We start from the raw sequence: 19272 nt of genomic DNA on the forward strand, positions 1-19272 counted from the left end.
AACCAACCTTAAAAAATTGAACATGTCTGGGTTGTTTATTTTTTTTAAGTTTACAATCTAAAAATTTGTTTCCAAATCAGCTGATACATACAGTTCAGTCCTGACAATTCAATCATCTTTTCTAAAATACCGAATAATTAGTTGCACTTACCTGTTGTTACCCGGGTTTCAGTAAAGTCATTTTAGTTCTTAATTTTTTTAGCACATTTTTAAACTTAAGATAGACAATTTCTATTATATCCTTTAATTCAATATGATTTGGCTCACTTAGTGATTTTTATTTTAAGGTGATTATTTACTAATATTTCATATTGGTAATCATCTGGACCAGACTAACTAATTCTAAAAATAGATTGTAGCAAAGAACGTTATAGTGCCAATAAGATGGGACAACAATAAGCCCTTTGGGACAAACACTCGACTAGCTACAAACAGCTTTAAGCAATTTCCTTTACTCTCTATTTGAGCCTAAATCTAAGATATGCAAACCATACATATTATGGTTAATATTAAAATTAAAATTGGTCAATCAAAAACAAAGTTTGATTTGTCTATTTAAATGCTATTTGTGTCTGATTTTGAAAATCCAACAAGATTACTTGATGTTAGATAAAAGTTTTATGTAAGAATAAACTTATGGGGTTTAATTAAATGTAAGAACCTTTTAAAAACTGTTTGTTTTTTAATTTATCCATTATAAATTTATTTCTATAATTGTTTTTAATTTTTTCATTATAAATTTATTTCAGTAATTGTTTTTTTTTGTTTTTTTTTAATTTATAATTTGTAAAAATCCTGACTGTTTTGGATTTTGTTTTTCAGTTCAAGAGTTACAATGTAACTTTCACGCAAATAGAAATTTGGTTGCGTTTTGTTTTCCTGGTTTTGACTTTTATTGCAACAGTAAGTTTTTTCTTTTTATGTTGATTTTTATGAATTTTAGTAAATATTTAAAATAAATTTTTTTTTTCAAAATCCGTTTGTTTTTTTTTTCTTGCTGTAATAAGAATGAGGTGTTTATTCAAACTGGCACTTATGGTAGCAGTTAAAAATAAAGAAACTACAGAAAAGTCTATATGATGTACATACCAGTCACGAAACGAAGATAAAATATTCCAAAAATGACATAATTTGATGAAGTAGTTATTTTTTAATTCAAGAAAATCAAATTTCACTCTGTGCCCAAATGTACTGCTGATGGTAAAATCAAAAGCAGACAACCGACTTTCATTTCAATTTTTTTTTTTTTTTTTTTTTTAATAATAATGTCAGAAAGACAATAGAAACGTAAGATTTAAAATCAAACAATAATTTATTAACATAACATATATTTTTTATTTATTTTTCAGAAAATATAAATATAAAATAATGAAAACATTTTTTTAGAAGGGTCATTTTATATGAATTAAAAACAAAATTTGAAGAATATTAAAATAGCTTCGGCCTTCACTTATTGGTACAAAAATGGCAAATTTGTTTTTTTGAAAATATAAAAAGTAACTACTTTATCAATTTTTCTGATTTTTAGAATATATCATCTTCATTCTGTTACAAGTAGGTAAACTATAAAAGTTTTTCTTCATTTTTGTTTATCGCCGTAAGTGCTAATTTGAAAAAGCACCCAAAATGATATATAATGATAAATTACAATATTGTAATTTGTTTGTTCAAATAAATGTTGTCATCTATTATTTGTTTGCATGTCTTTAATGCTTTTTAGTTTAGAAAATTAAAATTATTTTCAGTATTGAGAATTTTTTTTTGAAAAAATACAAAACATCATAGAATGAATGAATATGTACATACATACATATAATATAATGATTGTATTATTATGGTTTCCTAGATGCTAATCCAGTGTAACTCCGGTTTTTATAAAATAGTGCTCAATAACAAGTAGAGCTGTATTATTATATCATTTTCTTTATTTATACAACACTATTGGCTACATATGTGCATACATGTCTTGGCTGTGTTTTTTTTAAAATCCAGTGTCGTAAATCCATTAGTCTTAACTGGTTTTCAAAATTCCCTTCACAGATGAGTTTTGCACCACTTTTATGAAAATTAAAATCAAGAAATAATGCTGCTTAACCTTATGTCTAGAATCATTAGTTCAATTTTAATCAAAATCCATAAAATGTAATGCTTAAGCTTAAGGTCTTAACAAGAAATTAAAATTTAGGAAATCTTGCTGGATTGGTGTTTAATGCCTATGAATTAAGATCAATGCAAATCTGAAAAAAAATTTAAATAGAAGTTGGTGCTCCTTAAAATCCTTTAAAATATTCTGAAGACATATGAATTTGGGGAATTTTTATTAGGATTTTTTTAGTAATATTTATTAGGATTTTTTTAAATATTTATTAGGATTTTTTACTAATATTTTTGTGAAATTTTAATAGTAGATATTTATTAGTATTACACAAAAGTCTGGGTTATCTGAATTTTCATAAAGGCCTTGAATGCTTTTTTTGCTCCCTTTGCATAAAACTAAATGGAAATAAAACTAGCCCACATTACCCTTCCTTACACTCCACAGATATACTCTAAACTTTATAATGATTAAATAATTCAGGAATGTATCCCATTAAGAGACTTAACATTTTACTGCAATTTCACGATCATTAGAAGTGCATTTCTATTCAATGTCTATATACAATTATATTCAAGTACAGGTGTATTTACTTGAAATGCACTTTTGACAATCGGATTTACCAGGAAACTGTAAAGTATTTAGATAAGTTCCTTTTAAATATTTATTGTTATAAAGCTCTCAAAAGGATATTGATCTCTTTTTTGTGTGTGCAAAATCTGTTGTCTTGGATTGAATTTATTCTAACTTCGAGAGGTTGATTTTTTTAATCTTTTTCATATATAAAATATCTTCGTTCAAACAGTGCTGATATATTCTGATCAGGCTATCTTAAGATACTGGCTTGATGTTATTGTTTTTTTTCTTTTTGCAAAATGCGATCATGTTCTGCAGTCAAAGACAAAAAAAACAAAACAATTTTCATCTACAAAACAACCAAACCAAACACCATGAATAAATATTTCAAAATATAAAAAAAACTTTAAGAATAAAAACTTTTGTCAGATTCAGCATTAAATAACCTGAAAAGGGTTGATATGCCATAAAACAAAACAACCAATTCATTCAAGCAGCAGTTTCATCATCTACAACAACTCCGTATGATTAGATGTTGGGATTGGCGTTTGGTGGTCTACTGAATTACTTTTTTTGGTGCATTTTAGGTTAGAAAGCCAGTATCTTCAGACAGCCTAATCTGGTAGAAAAAATTATATTGTATTTAAATGAAATTCTTGTTTTTTACAATAATCATAAACACAATACGCTTTTTCCAATAGTTTAATTTTATTTATTTTTTCTTTTACAGTGTTTCTTTGCTCATTCCTTAAGAAAATTTTCAGTCAAAGATTGGTCCATAGAACAAAGATGGATGGCAGTTCTGCTTCCATTACTACTTCTTTATAATGGTAAGTGATTTTTTTTTTTTTTGTTCGTCCATTTTCATTGATCTGAGATTGTTGATTTGCAATCTTTTTCAAAAAACACCTGACTAGCTGAAACCACCGTCAATAATTTTCCCCACTCCCTATCTGTGCCTAAATCAAAATGTAGATACCATGAACAAAGCTTCTTTCTTAGAACTGCACGCCTGTGGAACTCTGTTCCGCTTGCCTGTTTACCTCCCGACTTCAACCTGGATGTCTTCAAGTCCAACACAAACAAATTCCTGATGAACCGCCCCCCCCCCAAGTAATGAGACCTTACCAATTCTCCAATACTATTGCTACACTATCCCTTTGATTACTGTACACACAATAACCCTTATCCCTGAGTGGCCATTGGGCCTTGATAAGTGGTGAACTCCATGTAAAAAAACAAAACAAAAGTTGTTTCCTCTCCAACTCATTTTTTCATGCCCCCCCCCCAACAAATCGACTATTCTATGTTTACTCGAATATAATCCATACTTTTTGTCATTAAAAATCCAAACAATATATTTCATTCTTCTGTGAAATTAGAATATTTGATATTATCAAGATAGCAACACATGAATAAGGAATTTAAATTCTTTGAGTTTTTGGATGTTGCTAAAATCCAGCGTCCTTTATGTTGGCTATGTGTACAAAGTACAAAAGAGAAAAGCAAATGATGCTTTAAAAGCTTTTGGAGGAGGGGGAGGGGAACAAAGATTTTATTTATTAATAGTTTGTCTACAACAAACTATAAAGATAGTTGGTTGGTTGTTTTTGTTTTACGGCATATCAACCCTTTGCAAGTTATTCAATGCCGAATCCAAAGATTTTGAAGAAAAATTTTTTAATAGAATATATTTGTTGTTTGCAAGTCTGTTTCTATTTAACCCATAGTTGGGACCCTAACAAGTATTACCACTCGGGGTCAGTGGACCTGGGAGCAATGGCAATTAAAGAGTGGCTCCATACTCCACAAAGCCCGCAAGCTGGGGCCTCACCACTGGATATAGTTTAAGGTCATATACAGGGCCTATAAAGATAGTAAAAAAGATAAGATATTAAGATTAACACAGTCCTCAATAAGTTCCAGGCCTAACTAATAGAAAAACTTTTTGGCAAAATTTCACTTTATTCATCAATATAGTCTCCTTCTAGACTGATGAACGGATTCCAGTGCTTCTCTAAAAATTTTGATGCTTTTTTTGTAGAATGGTTTGTCTTTGGCCTGAGATATGCCTCAGTTTCTAATATTCTTCATTGGATTTAAGTCTCTTTTCCTAAATCATTTTTTTTAAGGTCTGCAAACATATAAGTCTCTGCGTTGCGTAGCGGGGAATGATATATGGGAGAAGATGCTTCATACCTTTCTATCTGGAGGTCGTTTGTCTTCCTACTTACTACTAACACAATTAAGACATACCTGATTTTTCTTTGTGATCCACAGGACAACGACTTTATATTTTATAAATATAAATTTTTTTTGGATATCTCTGTGTTTTCACAAGAGTCTGCTACGTGTCCACATGCTTGTTTCATCTAGTCTCGCTCCCGGCTTCTGGAGCACATCTGCATACCATGATGACAAAAACCAAACTCTCAGCTCTAATCTTTTTCACCTGTCAGTTCTGCTATGTTATCTTCAAAATGACATGTTTCATTCATGAGTTCCGGTGACGTATGTGATTCAACGACACGTTTCACTAACGTGTGACCTCTTGGTCCGTACCCAACTGATCAATGATCTAGTTATATTTAAGTGTTTATTTAAGTTAATTTTTGTAAACATTTCAGTGACTAATTTATTTCTCTAAATAATAAATATTTCTTAATATAAAGTACTTATGTCCACTTATTACTAGATAGATAAGTAGATAATAGTTAATTAATTAATTAATTAATTAGATTGTAAGTTAATTAACACTTTCAACCCTGCTATTATCTAACACTCCTCCTTTCCTTTCAAAACGTATACCTATGGATACATTTCTAATCTCCCTATTCTAACACTTGATTTTTCACACCTGTAGACCAAAAAGACGTCAGATAACATCTCTAACATACATCTTTTTGTTTTATTCACTCCTTTTTTCCAAATGTACAGTGCAGACATACATTCTCTATGTCGCCCGTTTTATTCGCTTCATTCGACCGGGCACCTCCACGGCCCATGGTTCTACTCAGGGATGTGGGTAAATTAACCTCATGTTCGTTAACAGCTGTCTGTCAGCCATCCTCCTGCCATTTCCAAAATCATGGCGCCTCCTGCCTTATCTCTAAAAAAAAATTTAACGACTTGCCCGATAGATTTCTGACGCCCCCCCCTTTTTTTCCCCAATTGTTAATATCTAGCCATCCATGCCTAAAATCTGGAGGTCAGATCTGGCAAGTAGGTTGGGTGTGAAAGCAATTTGAAGTACAATTTTTGTGGTTTTGCGATTGTTGCGAATATCTTGTGATATGGTGCATTGTCTTGGTGAAAGACAACTTTCCACTTCATTTATGACAGTTTTTTTTTCTTTTTAACACACAAATAATGCTATATAATATTCGGTAGTGATGCTTTTTCCTTTCTTAAGATAATTGATGAGCAAAATGCTTTGTGCATCCCAAAATACAGAATCTAAAACCTTACCTGCTAATGTTTGTATCTTTGGTTGCCTGTTTACCCCTTCCATCCATTCAGCTGACTTATTTTTAGTGTGAAATAGTGAATCTGTTTTATCCATTGTCAGACAATTACCTACGTATACAATTTGACAACTTTATTCAGCATTAAATAACCCGTAGATAATTGGTTTGCAACTCAGATGATTTCCCTTTTATTTTAATACAACCAGAGCAACGAAGAGGATCTCCAATAATTTCGTCAAAATTGGAAATGTTTTCAAATTTTCATCATTATGGAATTTGCGCTTCTTTTGCTTGTATCTTGAGGATCTTTTATTTTGATACAAGAAACAAAGAAATGAAGATAGCAACAACAGTAAGAGCAACAACATTATTATATTTTGAAAACAGAGCGATTAGAGGAATGCATAACTTTTTCAGTTAAAAAAAAAATGAGAATGGGATGGAAAATTATGACGACTTGACAGAAGAATGAAAATAATTTGATTAGACATTTATTTCTAGTTTGAGTCTCAAGGGTTTCTATCGAACTAAAAGTGAAAAGTAGAAAGTGGATCTTGGCTTTACTTTCATCGGCCCTGTAACTCTTGATTCCCTTATTTTTTCTTTTAATCCTCACATTCTAAGAGCGATGTTCCTGACAAAAAGGGAAGAATTGCTATTTTCTGGGTCAGAATCAATTCCATCTAACATTTATTGCCGGCAAATTTTTGACCTTGAAGTAGTACTTTTTTTTTTTTTTTTTAGCCCCTTACTTGATCAAATTAAGTGAAAAAAATTTTTCGGAGATCTTCAGTTCAAAACGGATACGTACAATATAACCTTTTTCGATATTTTCATTTTTTTAATGTCTTGATTAAACAGTACAAGTACCAAATTTTTTTATATTTTCTCTCTCTTTTCTGCTGTTTTTATGAAAAAAAGATATCTGAAAATTGCCAAGTGAGTATCTGCCTCAATTAGTTCCTTACCTCAAATCCATCTCCAATAGTTACACGTTTAAATTAACCAACATGTAACTTACTTTCCTTGTCGTGAGTCCTGAAAGAAAAATCAATCTACTAAATTCCTGGTGTATATGGGGTATCACGTGTTTAGGCTATCGGAACACTTGTCTGCGAAATTATTAAATAGCAGAAATCCAATTTGTAGAAACTTTGGGATATTGATTTCTGTTAAAATTCCATCCTTATTTTTTTTTTCTCTGCTATCCACCGTTTTTGTTTTTCTTCTGTTTTGACCCCCTCTCCCCCCCCCCCGATTATTTTTTAGCTATCGTATCTTATGTAGATAACGGCTTTTTTCTTTTTTTTTTAAAACTGTAAAATTAAATTTTGTCAGAAAGATGAGTGAGTTGAGTTTGTTTTTGTTGAATGGCATTCAACCTCTGAGGATCATATGTCAAGAAAATGTTTTTTATTGTCAATTTCTCGAAGAGTTTGTTTTCAAAATTAAAATGAAAAGTTTTTATGTTTCAAGTTCTTTTAAGTCAGGAAATCAGTATCTTCAGACAGCAAAGTAGAGGAAAAAGAAAGAGAGAGGGGTGGGGACTCAATTATTGTTTTTATCTTGAACTTTGCAGAACATCATTAAGTTTTGCAAAGAAGAAATAAATAGATAAAAATAAAAAACTTGAATATTCGATGCATTTGAGTCAGGAAGCAGATATATCTTCAAACAGCCTCATCTGATAGCACCAGATAAGGATGAGTGAGCTCTGAAACAGTTTCAACATTTTCTTAGAAACAAATGTAGACATTTCTGAATTTTTGAGATGAGGTATGAATGTTTATATTGTTTTGATTGTTCAGACAATTGTTCTCATTTTGGGTATTATTGACACAATGTTTCGGTTGTTCAAATCGGTCCTTGCAGACCATATATGGAAAGAAAAAGACATCTATTCCTCAATATGGGATGATGTCAAAATACTAGACATAGAAAAAAGATAGAGGATCAGGAAGCTAAAGAAGCAGCACATATGGTAGACAACAACAACAACACCCTAATCCGTCCAAATATCGAATTTAACCACGTTTGGATTCCATTAATTACACATTTACATGAAAAAAAAAAAATGCTCAACTCAAGGGAGATAATTCCCAATAAAAGAACCTTCTTTTCTTAGAGTCGTCTCCCTTGCACTGTTTTTTTTTTATAAAATAACGATAACCCCATGTGGGATGTCTATCCATGGTTTCGTAAAAAAAATATTTTTTCACTAATATTGACAATTAGCATAAGGATTCAGTTAAAATTGAATCATAGGGAAGTCTTAAAAAAACAACCTAATGACCCCTGAAGTCCGGCATAATCATGTTGATACAACAGTTCGTTTTGGATCACCGAAGTTAAGCAACGTTGAACCTGGTCAGTACTAAATGATGACCATTTGGGACTTTTAGGTGCTGTATGTGCTCTCCGCTTATCTCGGCATTGTTTCCAGTCGTCTTGGGCCTCTCCTTGCAACTGGACTCAAACAGTGCCGATTCAGGAGAGGTATGGTTGGAAGATTGTGCAACCCTTGCCTCACAATTTCATGCGCAGCTGCCCCTGCAGGGAGTATCCTTTGTTTTTCGAGACTGAACGGAGGCATTGACCTCTGAAGATTGATCTTTTTTATAATTTACGGCCACACCCTGAAACCTACAGAGCCCCCCCCCCTCGCTTTTCCTTAGTTGAAAAAAAAACATGGATTCCACACCTGATGGAGGTCATAGGTTTCGAGAATCGAAACGTTGTGCCGATAAACCAAGATGAGAATAATTATCTGAACGATCAAAACAATATGAAAATGTAGACAGGTTCAGATAATAAGGGTTGGATGGGATTTTTTGGTTTCATCAAAATTATATTTTAATTCGTATTTCTCTTTATTTAGATCCACTTTTCCCGCTGACGTTTTTAGTTAATAGTTGGATTCCAGGAATGTTAGATGGTTTCTTCCAAGCGACATTCCTTTCTGCATTATTGCTGTTTTGGTTGTGTCTTTACCATGGAATCAGGCAGGTAAGTTGGAGTCGAACCAAATTTATTTTCAGCATCTTTTTTTCTTCTTCTTCCTTTTCTTTTCAATCTTATATACTACTAGCAGTTCAGCTCAGCTTTGCTCGGACCCTATGTACTGTTCATAACTTTGTGTGTGTGTGTATATATATATATTAAAAAGTTTGACTCGTGTCCAGGTAACCTACATCTAAAATTTGAAGGGTTTAGACCCAAAATTGGCAAAGGAGTGTGGTAGAGTCTGCAAAGGTCAACTCTGTCAACTTTGCTCTCTTAGCAACCAAATTTTCACCCAAAAAACTGATTAAATATGTAAAATTTCAAATGTTTAGACCCAAAATTGGCTGAATAATTTGCTAGAGACAGCAAAGGTCAAATGTTTGGAACTTTGACTCCTTGGTAGCAAAATTTTCAGCCAAAAACCGATTAAAAACTTGCCTTATGTCTGAATACACTTTATGTAAAATTTCGAATGACTAGACCAAAAATTGGCTTAGTAATTTGGTAGAGACTGCAGAGGTCAAATTTTTTAAAACTTTGACCCCAATTTTGACCCCTTAACATTTATTGTTTTGAGCTCAAATCGAATTAAAAAGTTTAATCCATCTTCAAGTAACCTACATCTAAAATTTCAAGTGTTTAGACCCAAAATTGGCAGAGGAGTTTGGTAGAGTTTTCAAAGGTCAAATCATTGGACTTTAACTCCTTGACAGCCAAATTTCTGGCCAAAAACCGATTAAAAAAAAAAAAATGTTTTTTCCAAATCTCAATACCCCTTATGCCAAATCTCGAGTCTGTAGACTAAAAATTGACAGTAGTTTGGTAGATAAATGTTCAGACATACACACACACACAGACAATTTCACTTTTATAGATATATAGATTAATATTGACAGTAAAATATATTTGGAAATTGAGGATAAACATCAGATGCAAAAGCTTTTAGTCTGATTGACAGGGTTCGATCATGATTTTATTGTTGGTTATGGTTTCATGTGTGTATGTGACATTTAACTGGCTGAGTTGATTCATGTGAGATTGCAAGTGATATAGTTAAAAAGTTAGTTGTGGTTCAAAACTTAAAGAAGAAAAATGTAATAATTTAAAGTCCTAAATAAAGAGACATCCGTTGACAGCTGCTTCATCATATAACAACTCCTCAGTGTGGCTAAACATGGTAAGCGTTTCAACCAGAGATTCAAAATCTGATCACCAGTGTGCTAGTCAAGTATTCTTATCCCTAGGCCATTTTTGCACCTATAGAAGTAGGTGAAATTCTCTTTTATATTTTTTTTTTTTTTTTTTACACACACACACACACACACACACACACACACACACACACACACACACACACACGAACGAACGAGATAAGTCACAGTGAATTTTCCTGTCAGATATTACATTGAGGTAACACTTTCGGGACAATCCTAGCCAAAAACGTAAAGCTCAATATATAAAAATAGAGCAATATATAAGTTTAATGATTAAAGTTAAATTCTGTAGATTATATGGCATAATCGCGTTGACACACCGGTTCTCGTCAGATCACCGAAGTTAAGCAACGTCGAGCCTGGGTAGTACCAGATGGGTGACCATTTGGGAATTCTAGGCGCTGTATGAACTCTCTTTCGATTTTTATTGAAAAAAAATTTTTTGTTTTGCCATTTAAATGTCTTTACTCTTTTCAATTTTCAGACTGATCGACGATTTTCTACATTTTATTTACCCAAGTTGCTCGTTGTTGGTTTAATATGGATTGCAGCTGTGACGTTAGCATCTTGGCAAGAATATAACGAACTTCAAGACCCGACCTATTATTATCGTTTAGACAAAAAGAATTTTATGGTAATCACACATTTTACAAACATCATCTTTTATTCTTAATTCTAATTTATATTTCTTACGACAAATGTTAGAAGTTGGTCACATCTTTTGGAAATCTTTTTTAATGGAATGATGAGCTGGAAGCACTTGTATCCCCCTCGACATAAATACCCCCGACTAACCTGACAAGTAACAAAATCCCATCCTTAGACTGTAGAGATCCATAGATGCTGGAAAACCTTTGATTCAAATACTTCATTCCCTCAAACTGCTAGACTGTGAAATTTCCTCTTTAGTTCCTGTTTCCCTAACTGTACTGACGTGCAGAAGTTCAAGAGTAACGTGAATTTTTCTGCTCAACTCCCTACATAGTGTCTCTGAAGATTTGGTTTTAAATAGTAGCCCCTTACATCCAAGTAGAAGTGTGCCTTGCTGTGGGGTGAAAATCAGTAAAAAGCATTATTTTGTCAGGTTAAATTTGAAATTTTTAGAAAACCAAGTAATGCTGTATGATTTTTTATTAAATGAAAAATCATTGTTTTATCATTTTTTTTTTTTCTGAGATATACCAGCATAATCATGTTGACATACCGGTTCCTGCTAGATCACTGAAGTTAAGCAATGTTGAACCTGGTCAGTACTAAATGGGTGACCATTTGGGACTTCCAGGTGTTGTATGTGCTCTCTGCTTATATCAGCATTGTTTCTAGTCATTCTTGGCTTCTCCTTGCCACTGGACTCGGTGTTGATTCAGGAGAGGTGTGGTTGGTGATTGTGCAACCCTTGCCTCACAATTACATGTGCAGCTGCCCCTACAGGGAGTATCCTTTGTCTTTCCAGACTGAATGGAAGCATCGGTAATTACCACCTGTAATAAGGATTGAACCTTCAACCTCCAGAAGACAATCACTTAGAACTGATTGCTAACTGATGCTTTTAGTTATTACTGTGACATTGCAGTTGCAAGCAAACAAAATAAATAAATAAAAATCCAGGTCGGCATTTTTTATTTTTTTAACACAAGAAATTATTAGTGTTACTCTCCCGTCTTGACACCACTTAAGTCTCTTGCCATCGTCCATCGGAGTACACTTTTCTTCTCAGACCTCATGTCGACCATAGCCAGCCATTTCTTGCCTTCGACTTTACATGTCCATTTTCTTTGACGGGCACTTTGCTTCCTCGCTGACCACATGGTTTCCTTTTTTTTTTTTTTAGTCCCGATGACATTTTATTTTATGATGTATAGTTTATTCTTATTTCATGATAAGTTGTTTATTATATATATATATATATATATATATATATATATATATATATATAAAGCATAACTATCCCAAAAAATATTTCCATCAAAATCACAGTGAGAAATTTTGGTTTATAGTATAAGATCACTCAGCAAGCTCTTCAACAAATATAATTTATAAACTGACCTAATTCAATAGTCAAGGAAATATGTATGATATCTTTGTTGCTGGAGTATATTTGAATAGATTTATTTCTCGGCATATTTATTATAATTTTTCTGTTGTATTTTGAATATACAAATGCATAGTTTTTTATGTAAAAAATAATTATCAATTTTGTTTTGGAAAAAATCTTTTTGGTATTGTAAAAAATAAAAAGTATTTTTTTTTTAAATCTTAATTTATTTTTATTTGTTTTTTTTTATTTTAGGGTTTCAAGATTTTCTTCTTCATCGTGGGTGGAATCTATCTTGTCTACCTGGCTTTTCTGTTGGTTCGAGCATTTGCAGAATTAAGAACGATGCCTTATTTTGGTGAGATTGCTTTAACTTTTTCATCTCTTCACCACTTTTTTTTATAGTTCAAACAAATAAAGTTCAAGATATTCAACAATAGAATATAAATAATCTGTAGAAAAAGTAATTAAATGTAAAAATGTCCAAATTCTTTTTAAATTTGAATGATTAGAAAGTAATTAATTCTTCTGAATTTTTAGGTAAGGATTAATAATTTGGATTGTTTGGACTACTGTTCTCATTTTGTTTGTTATTCTTACAATGTTTTGGCCGATGTAACCTTCTTCGGGTATGTCTTGTTAAACTCAGGAATATGCACAGAATTTTGAACAGAACCTTTTATTGAATCCGGCGAGATAGCATGCTCTCATACCATCAGCCATGACCAAGTAGAAATCTTAAATAATTCACAATTGTATTCTTAGTATCGCCTGCACTGAGTTTCACATAGAATTGAATTTAGTACTTTATCAATTACACCCCGGGTTTGCAAAGTAACTTCCCACCTTCAGATGCATTTGTTCAAATTCAGGAATTGTTTGTCAAATTAATCCCAAAATTGTTTTCATTCCATGATCATGTACAAGCATCAATTATTATTAGTTTGCTAGAAGTAAGGATGGAAGTTTCAACCTCTAAAAGACAGTCACTTTGAACTCTTAATTAACTTCTTTAATCATCATGCCATGGATCTGAACACAAAATGGCATAAAAATCAAAACTTTTATAGAGTCATGCCTGATGGAACAAGAATATTTTATCTTGCGGTTTCAGTTTGGAACTTCATAAAGATTCCAAAGTTTAAAACAATGGATCTGGAGATGGTTGGACATTACATTTGCCAAAATATTTTGAAAATAACAACCAAGGTTAGAATATTAGTTTGAATAATCCAAACAATACTTCCCCCACCCCTTTTATACCTTTTCCTTATTACATCGACAAATAAATCTGTGTATACCAATATATGGCTTTGTTTCGTCTATAATGCTATATATATATATATATATATATATATGATTGTCCATCGCTTACGAAGATGATTGTGAACATTCAATTGTTCTGTGGGTTCAGAAATGGTTTGTTAGACCGATTCGAGCTCTGAAGTATTTTTTGCATGTTGGACACTTGTGGGATAATTCTGTATCAGAGATGTCGACTGCTCTGTCTTTTCTAATGTCACGTTTTCTCTTGCATTCTTCATTGCGTGCGGATTCAGCAATTTTAGCCCCTTTGTTAGTTGCAGCACACCAAGAACATCTGTCTTGAATTAGTTTTTCTCATGAGTTGGAATACAAACTAAATTGTTTGAGGGAGACCTCCAGATTGTCCTTGAACTGTTTCCGCTGTACTCCTGTGGGTCTTTTTCCTTTGGACAGTTCGCCAGAAAGGAGGTATTTCCAGTCAGAATCTTTTTTTTGTTTTTGTTACCTATATATATATATGCTGGATTTATTTATTTGAACTTTGCACAAAACTGAGGACTCCTCACTATACTTATTGTATTTGTTGAGTTTATTTATGTTTAAGTCTATTTAACTGTACCCATCATGATCGTCATTGTAGAAACCTGGTATTTTAAATGCTCTTTTTACTCAAACGTTTTCTTATTTCATTTTTTTTATTTAAAAAATTTTTTTTGTTTATTTTAGAAAAAAACTCCTATTCACAACCTGAGTAGGCTAAGCTTGTCAGCCATGAAAGTCAGTCTAATCTAAGGGAAATAACCCTGAAATAAAATTCAGAGGGGAGCCCCATGGGTAGTTTCATCCATCCATAGCATAAAAGTTGTGGATGGTTAATACCCCTGGAGGGGCATAGACCATGCACAATTTTTGTAGATGCTTTTGTAGTGAGTTCTTTTTTCGGGGTGAGGGTGCTGGCCCAATGTCCAATCTTCCATAATGCCTGGCCTTCCTAAATGGTCACCCATCTGGTACTTATCAGGCTCAACGTTGCTTACCTTTGGTGATCTGGTGAGAACCAGTGTGTCAACGTGATTGTGCCGTTTCTAGTAACTCCCGCACTTGTAACACTCTAGTCGACCATATCTTGCCGTTGGATCCAGATTTTTTTCAAGTGAGAAAGTCTGGGCAATGCTACGCAAGTTTTTTTTTTACTTTAAACTAATTCACACACAAGTCGTGATACCTTTTTTCTTTTATTTATCCCAAACTATGCATATTGCCACTGAAACATTACAGGCCAGATTTATAGAGGCATTCTAAGTAGGGAGTTGTGCAGCAAGATGTTTGGTCACATTACATTTAAATTCTTGCATGTTGGTACAATCGGAGAATCAAGAAACCTGGATGGAATTCTAAAGGCAAATAGTTCAATAAAAGAATCTATTAGAGTAGAAAGCTTTCCAGCAACTGGGCACCTTTACAGTGAAGGGGTGGGATTTTGTTGATGATGGGGGTATTTACGTCAAAAGAGCACAAGTGCAACGTTTGTTGAACCTCATTCCATTGAAGTACTTATAGAACAAGCACAGATGCAACAGGGGTTAGAGCTTGATAGACAGTGTGAGACCTATTGGGTGAGAAACTTTTTTTCTTTTTTTTTTACATTATCTAAGAGGAAAAGATTAGTGATTGGCACACCAACCCGGATGTTACAACAAAACTCTGTGCGCGAGAAATATAAAATGCTGACATATGTGAGAAGTTTTCTAGTCCAGTAAAGGAAGCCCACCTTATTTGCTGCAGATCTTTTATTTGTGCTAATTCATGTTTCCTAGGAATGTGGAGCTAAGCAGTTTGAATGTTGGTTTTTTAGGAAGCATTGGAAAAATTTCTTAAAATAGTTAAACGAAACAAGCTTTGTCTTTTACATTGTATTCTAATAATTTTTAAAATAAAATGGTGCATGATTTAGAAATTTTAATTTTGCATGAATAAAGAATTTTATTTATTTTTTTTCCAGATGTCCGATTAAAATTCCTGACGGGTTTGATGCTAATCATCTTGGTAGCTTCTGTTGTGATAACTTTCCTTCGGTTTGGCGGCACCATGTTGCAGGACAATTTTGTTGCAGAACTAACAACGCACTATGGAAATTCTGTAGAATTTGTTTCATTTTATGGCCTCCTCAACTTTTATTTGTACACAATGGCTTTTGTTTACTCTCCCTCCAAAAATGCCCTCTACGGTAAGATATTGTTGAAGTTGTTATCATCACAGGATCTGATCATATTAGATTCACGTCAGATTCCATTTTTATTTTATGGCATTTTAAAAGCAGTTATCTTTAAATGAAAAAGTCTCGCTCAATGAAATTGAACAGTTTTCAACATAAGCATATTGCGGGACCAATTTCATGTGTGTTCAATGTTGGAACCACTTGAAACTAAACAATAAACTATTTGTCGTTTAAACGTTTTAAACATGGTATTCGTGAAACTACTAATACTAATAATATGTAGCGTCAACAAAAAAAAAAAAAAAAAATATTTAAATCATTTCTGCTTTTAACAATGTGAGGTTTGTGTTCACAATGGATTTTCTTAAAGGAATTTCTACTTTCCTGGACAGTGCTAGGATACAGGCAGTTAGTTAAATATAAACTTATTTCTATAGCTTTGGAAATTTGTTCTTAGATAGATTTTGTATTGGAATGTCTCTGATAAGTATTGATAATCAATAAAATCCTATCAAAGAAGGAACAGGCGATTTTGACCAAAGTTAACACTTTACACAGCCTAACATCACAAGTGCATTTGAAAAGTTTTATTACGACACAAGCCAAAAGGCCAGACATATAAAATCAACAGTAGATTCTTTGATATGACAGGAGTGTGTTCGGAATGAATTTTTCTGTTTAAAGCACAATTGAACCGTGATACTTGACTTTTTCATTTTAAACTTTAAATCAAGCCATTCTATATAAACAATCTTATAAAGCCACCAGTAAGTTCTCTACATTGCAATGTAGATTACAATGTATTGCAAGTCAATGCGATGGATCCTCAAGTGGAGCAGGTAATCAATCAATTTAGTTGAAAAATAAGCGATTTCATTGATTTCGATGATAATAAAAATATGGGAGTGTGAAACATTTGTTTATCATCATTCACTCCTGGATAACGTCGGGTCACCCTCCTATATTTATGATATAGACCACATGAATTTGGATAGTTGCATTTCATATTGCATTTTTAGCTTTAATAAATAATCGATTATATTTCATCTACTATTTATGAAAATTACTGCACACATGGGAAGTTTTCTCATAATTTTATTAATACAAAGGTTATATGTTTGTTTCTTCCAGAGACTCACTTTAAAGATAATCCTGCTTTGTCGATGCTTAATGATTCTGATGAAGAAGTGCATTATGGGTAATTATTATTATTTTTTTTTTTTTCTTATAAAAAAATTGGAAACGATTTTACAAATCTGTGGTTTTCATCTTCATTATTATTTTTGGTTTAGCATGCATTGGATTGCTTTGAGAAATTGGCTTATAAATTAATCTATCTCTGGCCAGGCTTTACTTATCCCTCTTCATCTCAAGTTCATTCTTATAACTTCCTCCAATGTTTTTCTTGGCCTTCTTTTGTGAACTGAACCTGCTATCTCAACTGTTTTCCATGTACTATCTCAAGAACTCTCATCCATTCTTTCAACGTGGCCATACCATCAAAGTTTACTCTTCTGCACACATCTCATTTTGCTTGCCAGATTTAATCTTCCTCTGAGGTCATCAGATCTATGTCTTGTTTGTTTTTAAGACTCGCATAACAAATCCACCATATCATTCTATCATTTTTCTTCATACAATTCATGTACCCGACCCTCACTGATCAGGTTTCACTGCCATATATCGTTGGAGGGAAAGGTCTTATTAACCAAACTTTTTTTGTTTTTTTATGTTCCGTCTCTTGCTCCCCATTTTATACCCATGAAATCTTTGTATATAATTTATTTAAAAAAAAGTAAGTTAATCTAAACTGGTTGCAAATTTTAAATGGAATGACCGCAAGTATAAATGTGGTAATGTGACTAATGAAATGGTTCTAGTTAAAATTAGAATAGACATTTTTTATTACTTCAGATCCAGGATGACCAGTGAACCCCATTTTTTCCACACTTTTGATGAGATTGTGCACCTAATTTATTTTAAATGTAAATATTTTATATCTTCTGCAAATAATTCAAAGTGTAGTATCTGTTCTTACATTACACTTTGTGTGTTCTGTTTTCAGTTGATGAAGGAGAAATCCTTCTAGACTTTTAATTTTTGTTCCAATGCAGACTACTCTTTTTTGGGAAACTGGATTTTCTTCACATTAAAAATCGGCTTTGCATCTAACTCTACCCTCATGGGGGAAACGATTAATTTTCTGTTAGTCTACGTCTCTGTAAATCTAGATTTGAACTATTTAGATTCTCTCTCTCTCTCTCGGTTGATCATCGCAATCAAAGATATCTTGCCAGAGATTGAAAATATGGATCACTTTGTTGTTATATTTATTTTTTACATCCCTTCTTGCATCTCAGTGCGACTTTGTCAGTCAGTCACGCTTGTTTGTCCAGTCACGCTTGTTTGCTTTTTTTTTAATTGGATTTTTTGTTGTTAAACAGATTTAATGGACGTATCTTGTTTTAAATACATTCAAGGTTCACTCTTAGCAAAGGGCAATAACTCTTACTTTTTTTTTTTATTCATGTTGTTCTGTTTTCTCGTTCTTTCCTTTATAAACTAGATAGGATTCATTTATCATTGAAACATTGATGAATTATTGATCTGTGTATTTTTTTTTGCTGTTTCACCACTAACCAAAGCCAAACAGCAACTTGAGGATAAGGGTTAATGAAATTGTCAGTTTGATGCTGAACTCTATGAAAACAATAGAAAGATACAAAATTTAGTAAATGTTACCTTATGCTACACCACTCTAATTTGGTTTTTTTAAGGGTACTCAAGGTTGCTGACAACGAATCTGATAATCAAACTCGCTGCAAATTTACCGTTTGCATGGTATAAACCCCTAGACCTTGGGACTATTTTGTGCCATTTCACCGCCTTCGGTAGTGTTTTTCTTACATAATACGTTTGCATGCGAACGGGCGTAATCGGGTGTCTTATCACATCGTGTAGGAATCTTTAAAATAAGAAAGTTGAAAAAAAAAAATGTGGTTTTTTAATTTATCAAAAAATAAAGTTTTCACGGGCAATTTGCAAAAACATAACGAAACATTTCTATGTTTTTAGTTCTTTTTAGAGGGGGGTATTCCATTAACAGGTGCTTCTGCAGTTTAATTAACTGTTTTTCCGTAAGTAATGTGCTGACATTTACCATTTCACAAAAAAAGCACCACCACCGCACCCTCTCCAATGTAAACAGAATTTTTGTGTAATGGTAAATGTCGGCACATTACTTACGGAAAAACGGTTAATTAAACTGCAGAAGCACCTGTTAATGGAATACCCCCCCCCTAAAAAGAACTAAAAACATAAAAATGTTTGGTTATGTTTTTGCAAATTGCCCGTGAAAACTTTATTTTTTGATAAATTAAAAAACCACATTTTCTTTT

The 19272-nt window shown here is 32.6% G+C and overlaps 1 protein-coding gene and 1 pseudogene across 3 annotated transcripts in view; both read left to right on the forward strand.

The window, feature by feature from the left end:
• LOC145248286 (transmembrane protein 181-like) overlaps nt 1-19272 on the forward strand; it is a 118428-nt gene that overhangs the window by 90038 nt on the left and 9118 nt on the right. For all 3 annotated transcript variants that reach the window (XM_080110159.1, XM_080110161.1, XM_080110160.1), the window contains exons 7-13: nt 823-903; nt 3402-3501; nt 9017-9144; nt 10840-10989; nt 12646-12748; nt 15659-15883; nt 17006-17072. In XM_080110159.1, coding sequence (XP_079966285.1) covers nt 823-903; nt 3402-3501; nt 9017-9144; nt 10840-10989; nt 12646-12748; nt 15659-15883; nt 17006-17072 — 854 coding nt within the window. The remainder of the gene's footprint in view (nt 1-822; nt 904-3401; nt 3502-9016; nt 9145-10839; nt 10990-12645; nt 12749-15658; nt 15884-17005; nt 17073-19272) is intronic.
• LOC145248567 (5S ribosomal RNA) lies at nt 10649-10765 on the forward strand (annotated as a pseudogene).

This window comes from Euprymna scolopes, chromosome 26, assembly GCF_053919585.1.
Source record: "Euprymna scolopes isolate OS-2025 chromosome 26, ASM5391958v1, whole genome shotgun sequence".
In the NCBI taxonomy this organism is placed as follows: Eukaryota; Metazoa; Mollusca; class Cephalopoda; order Sepiida; family Sepiolidae; genus Euprymna; species Euprymna scolopes.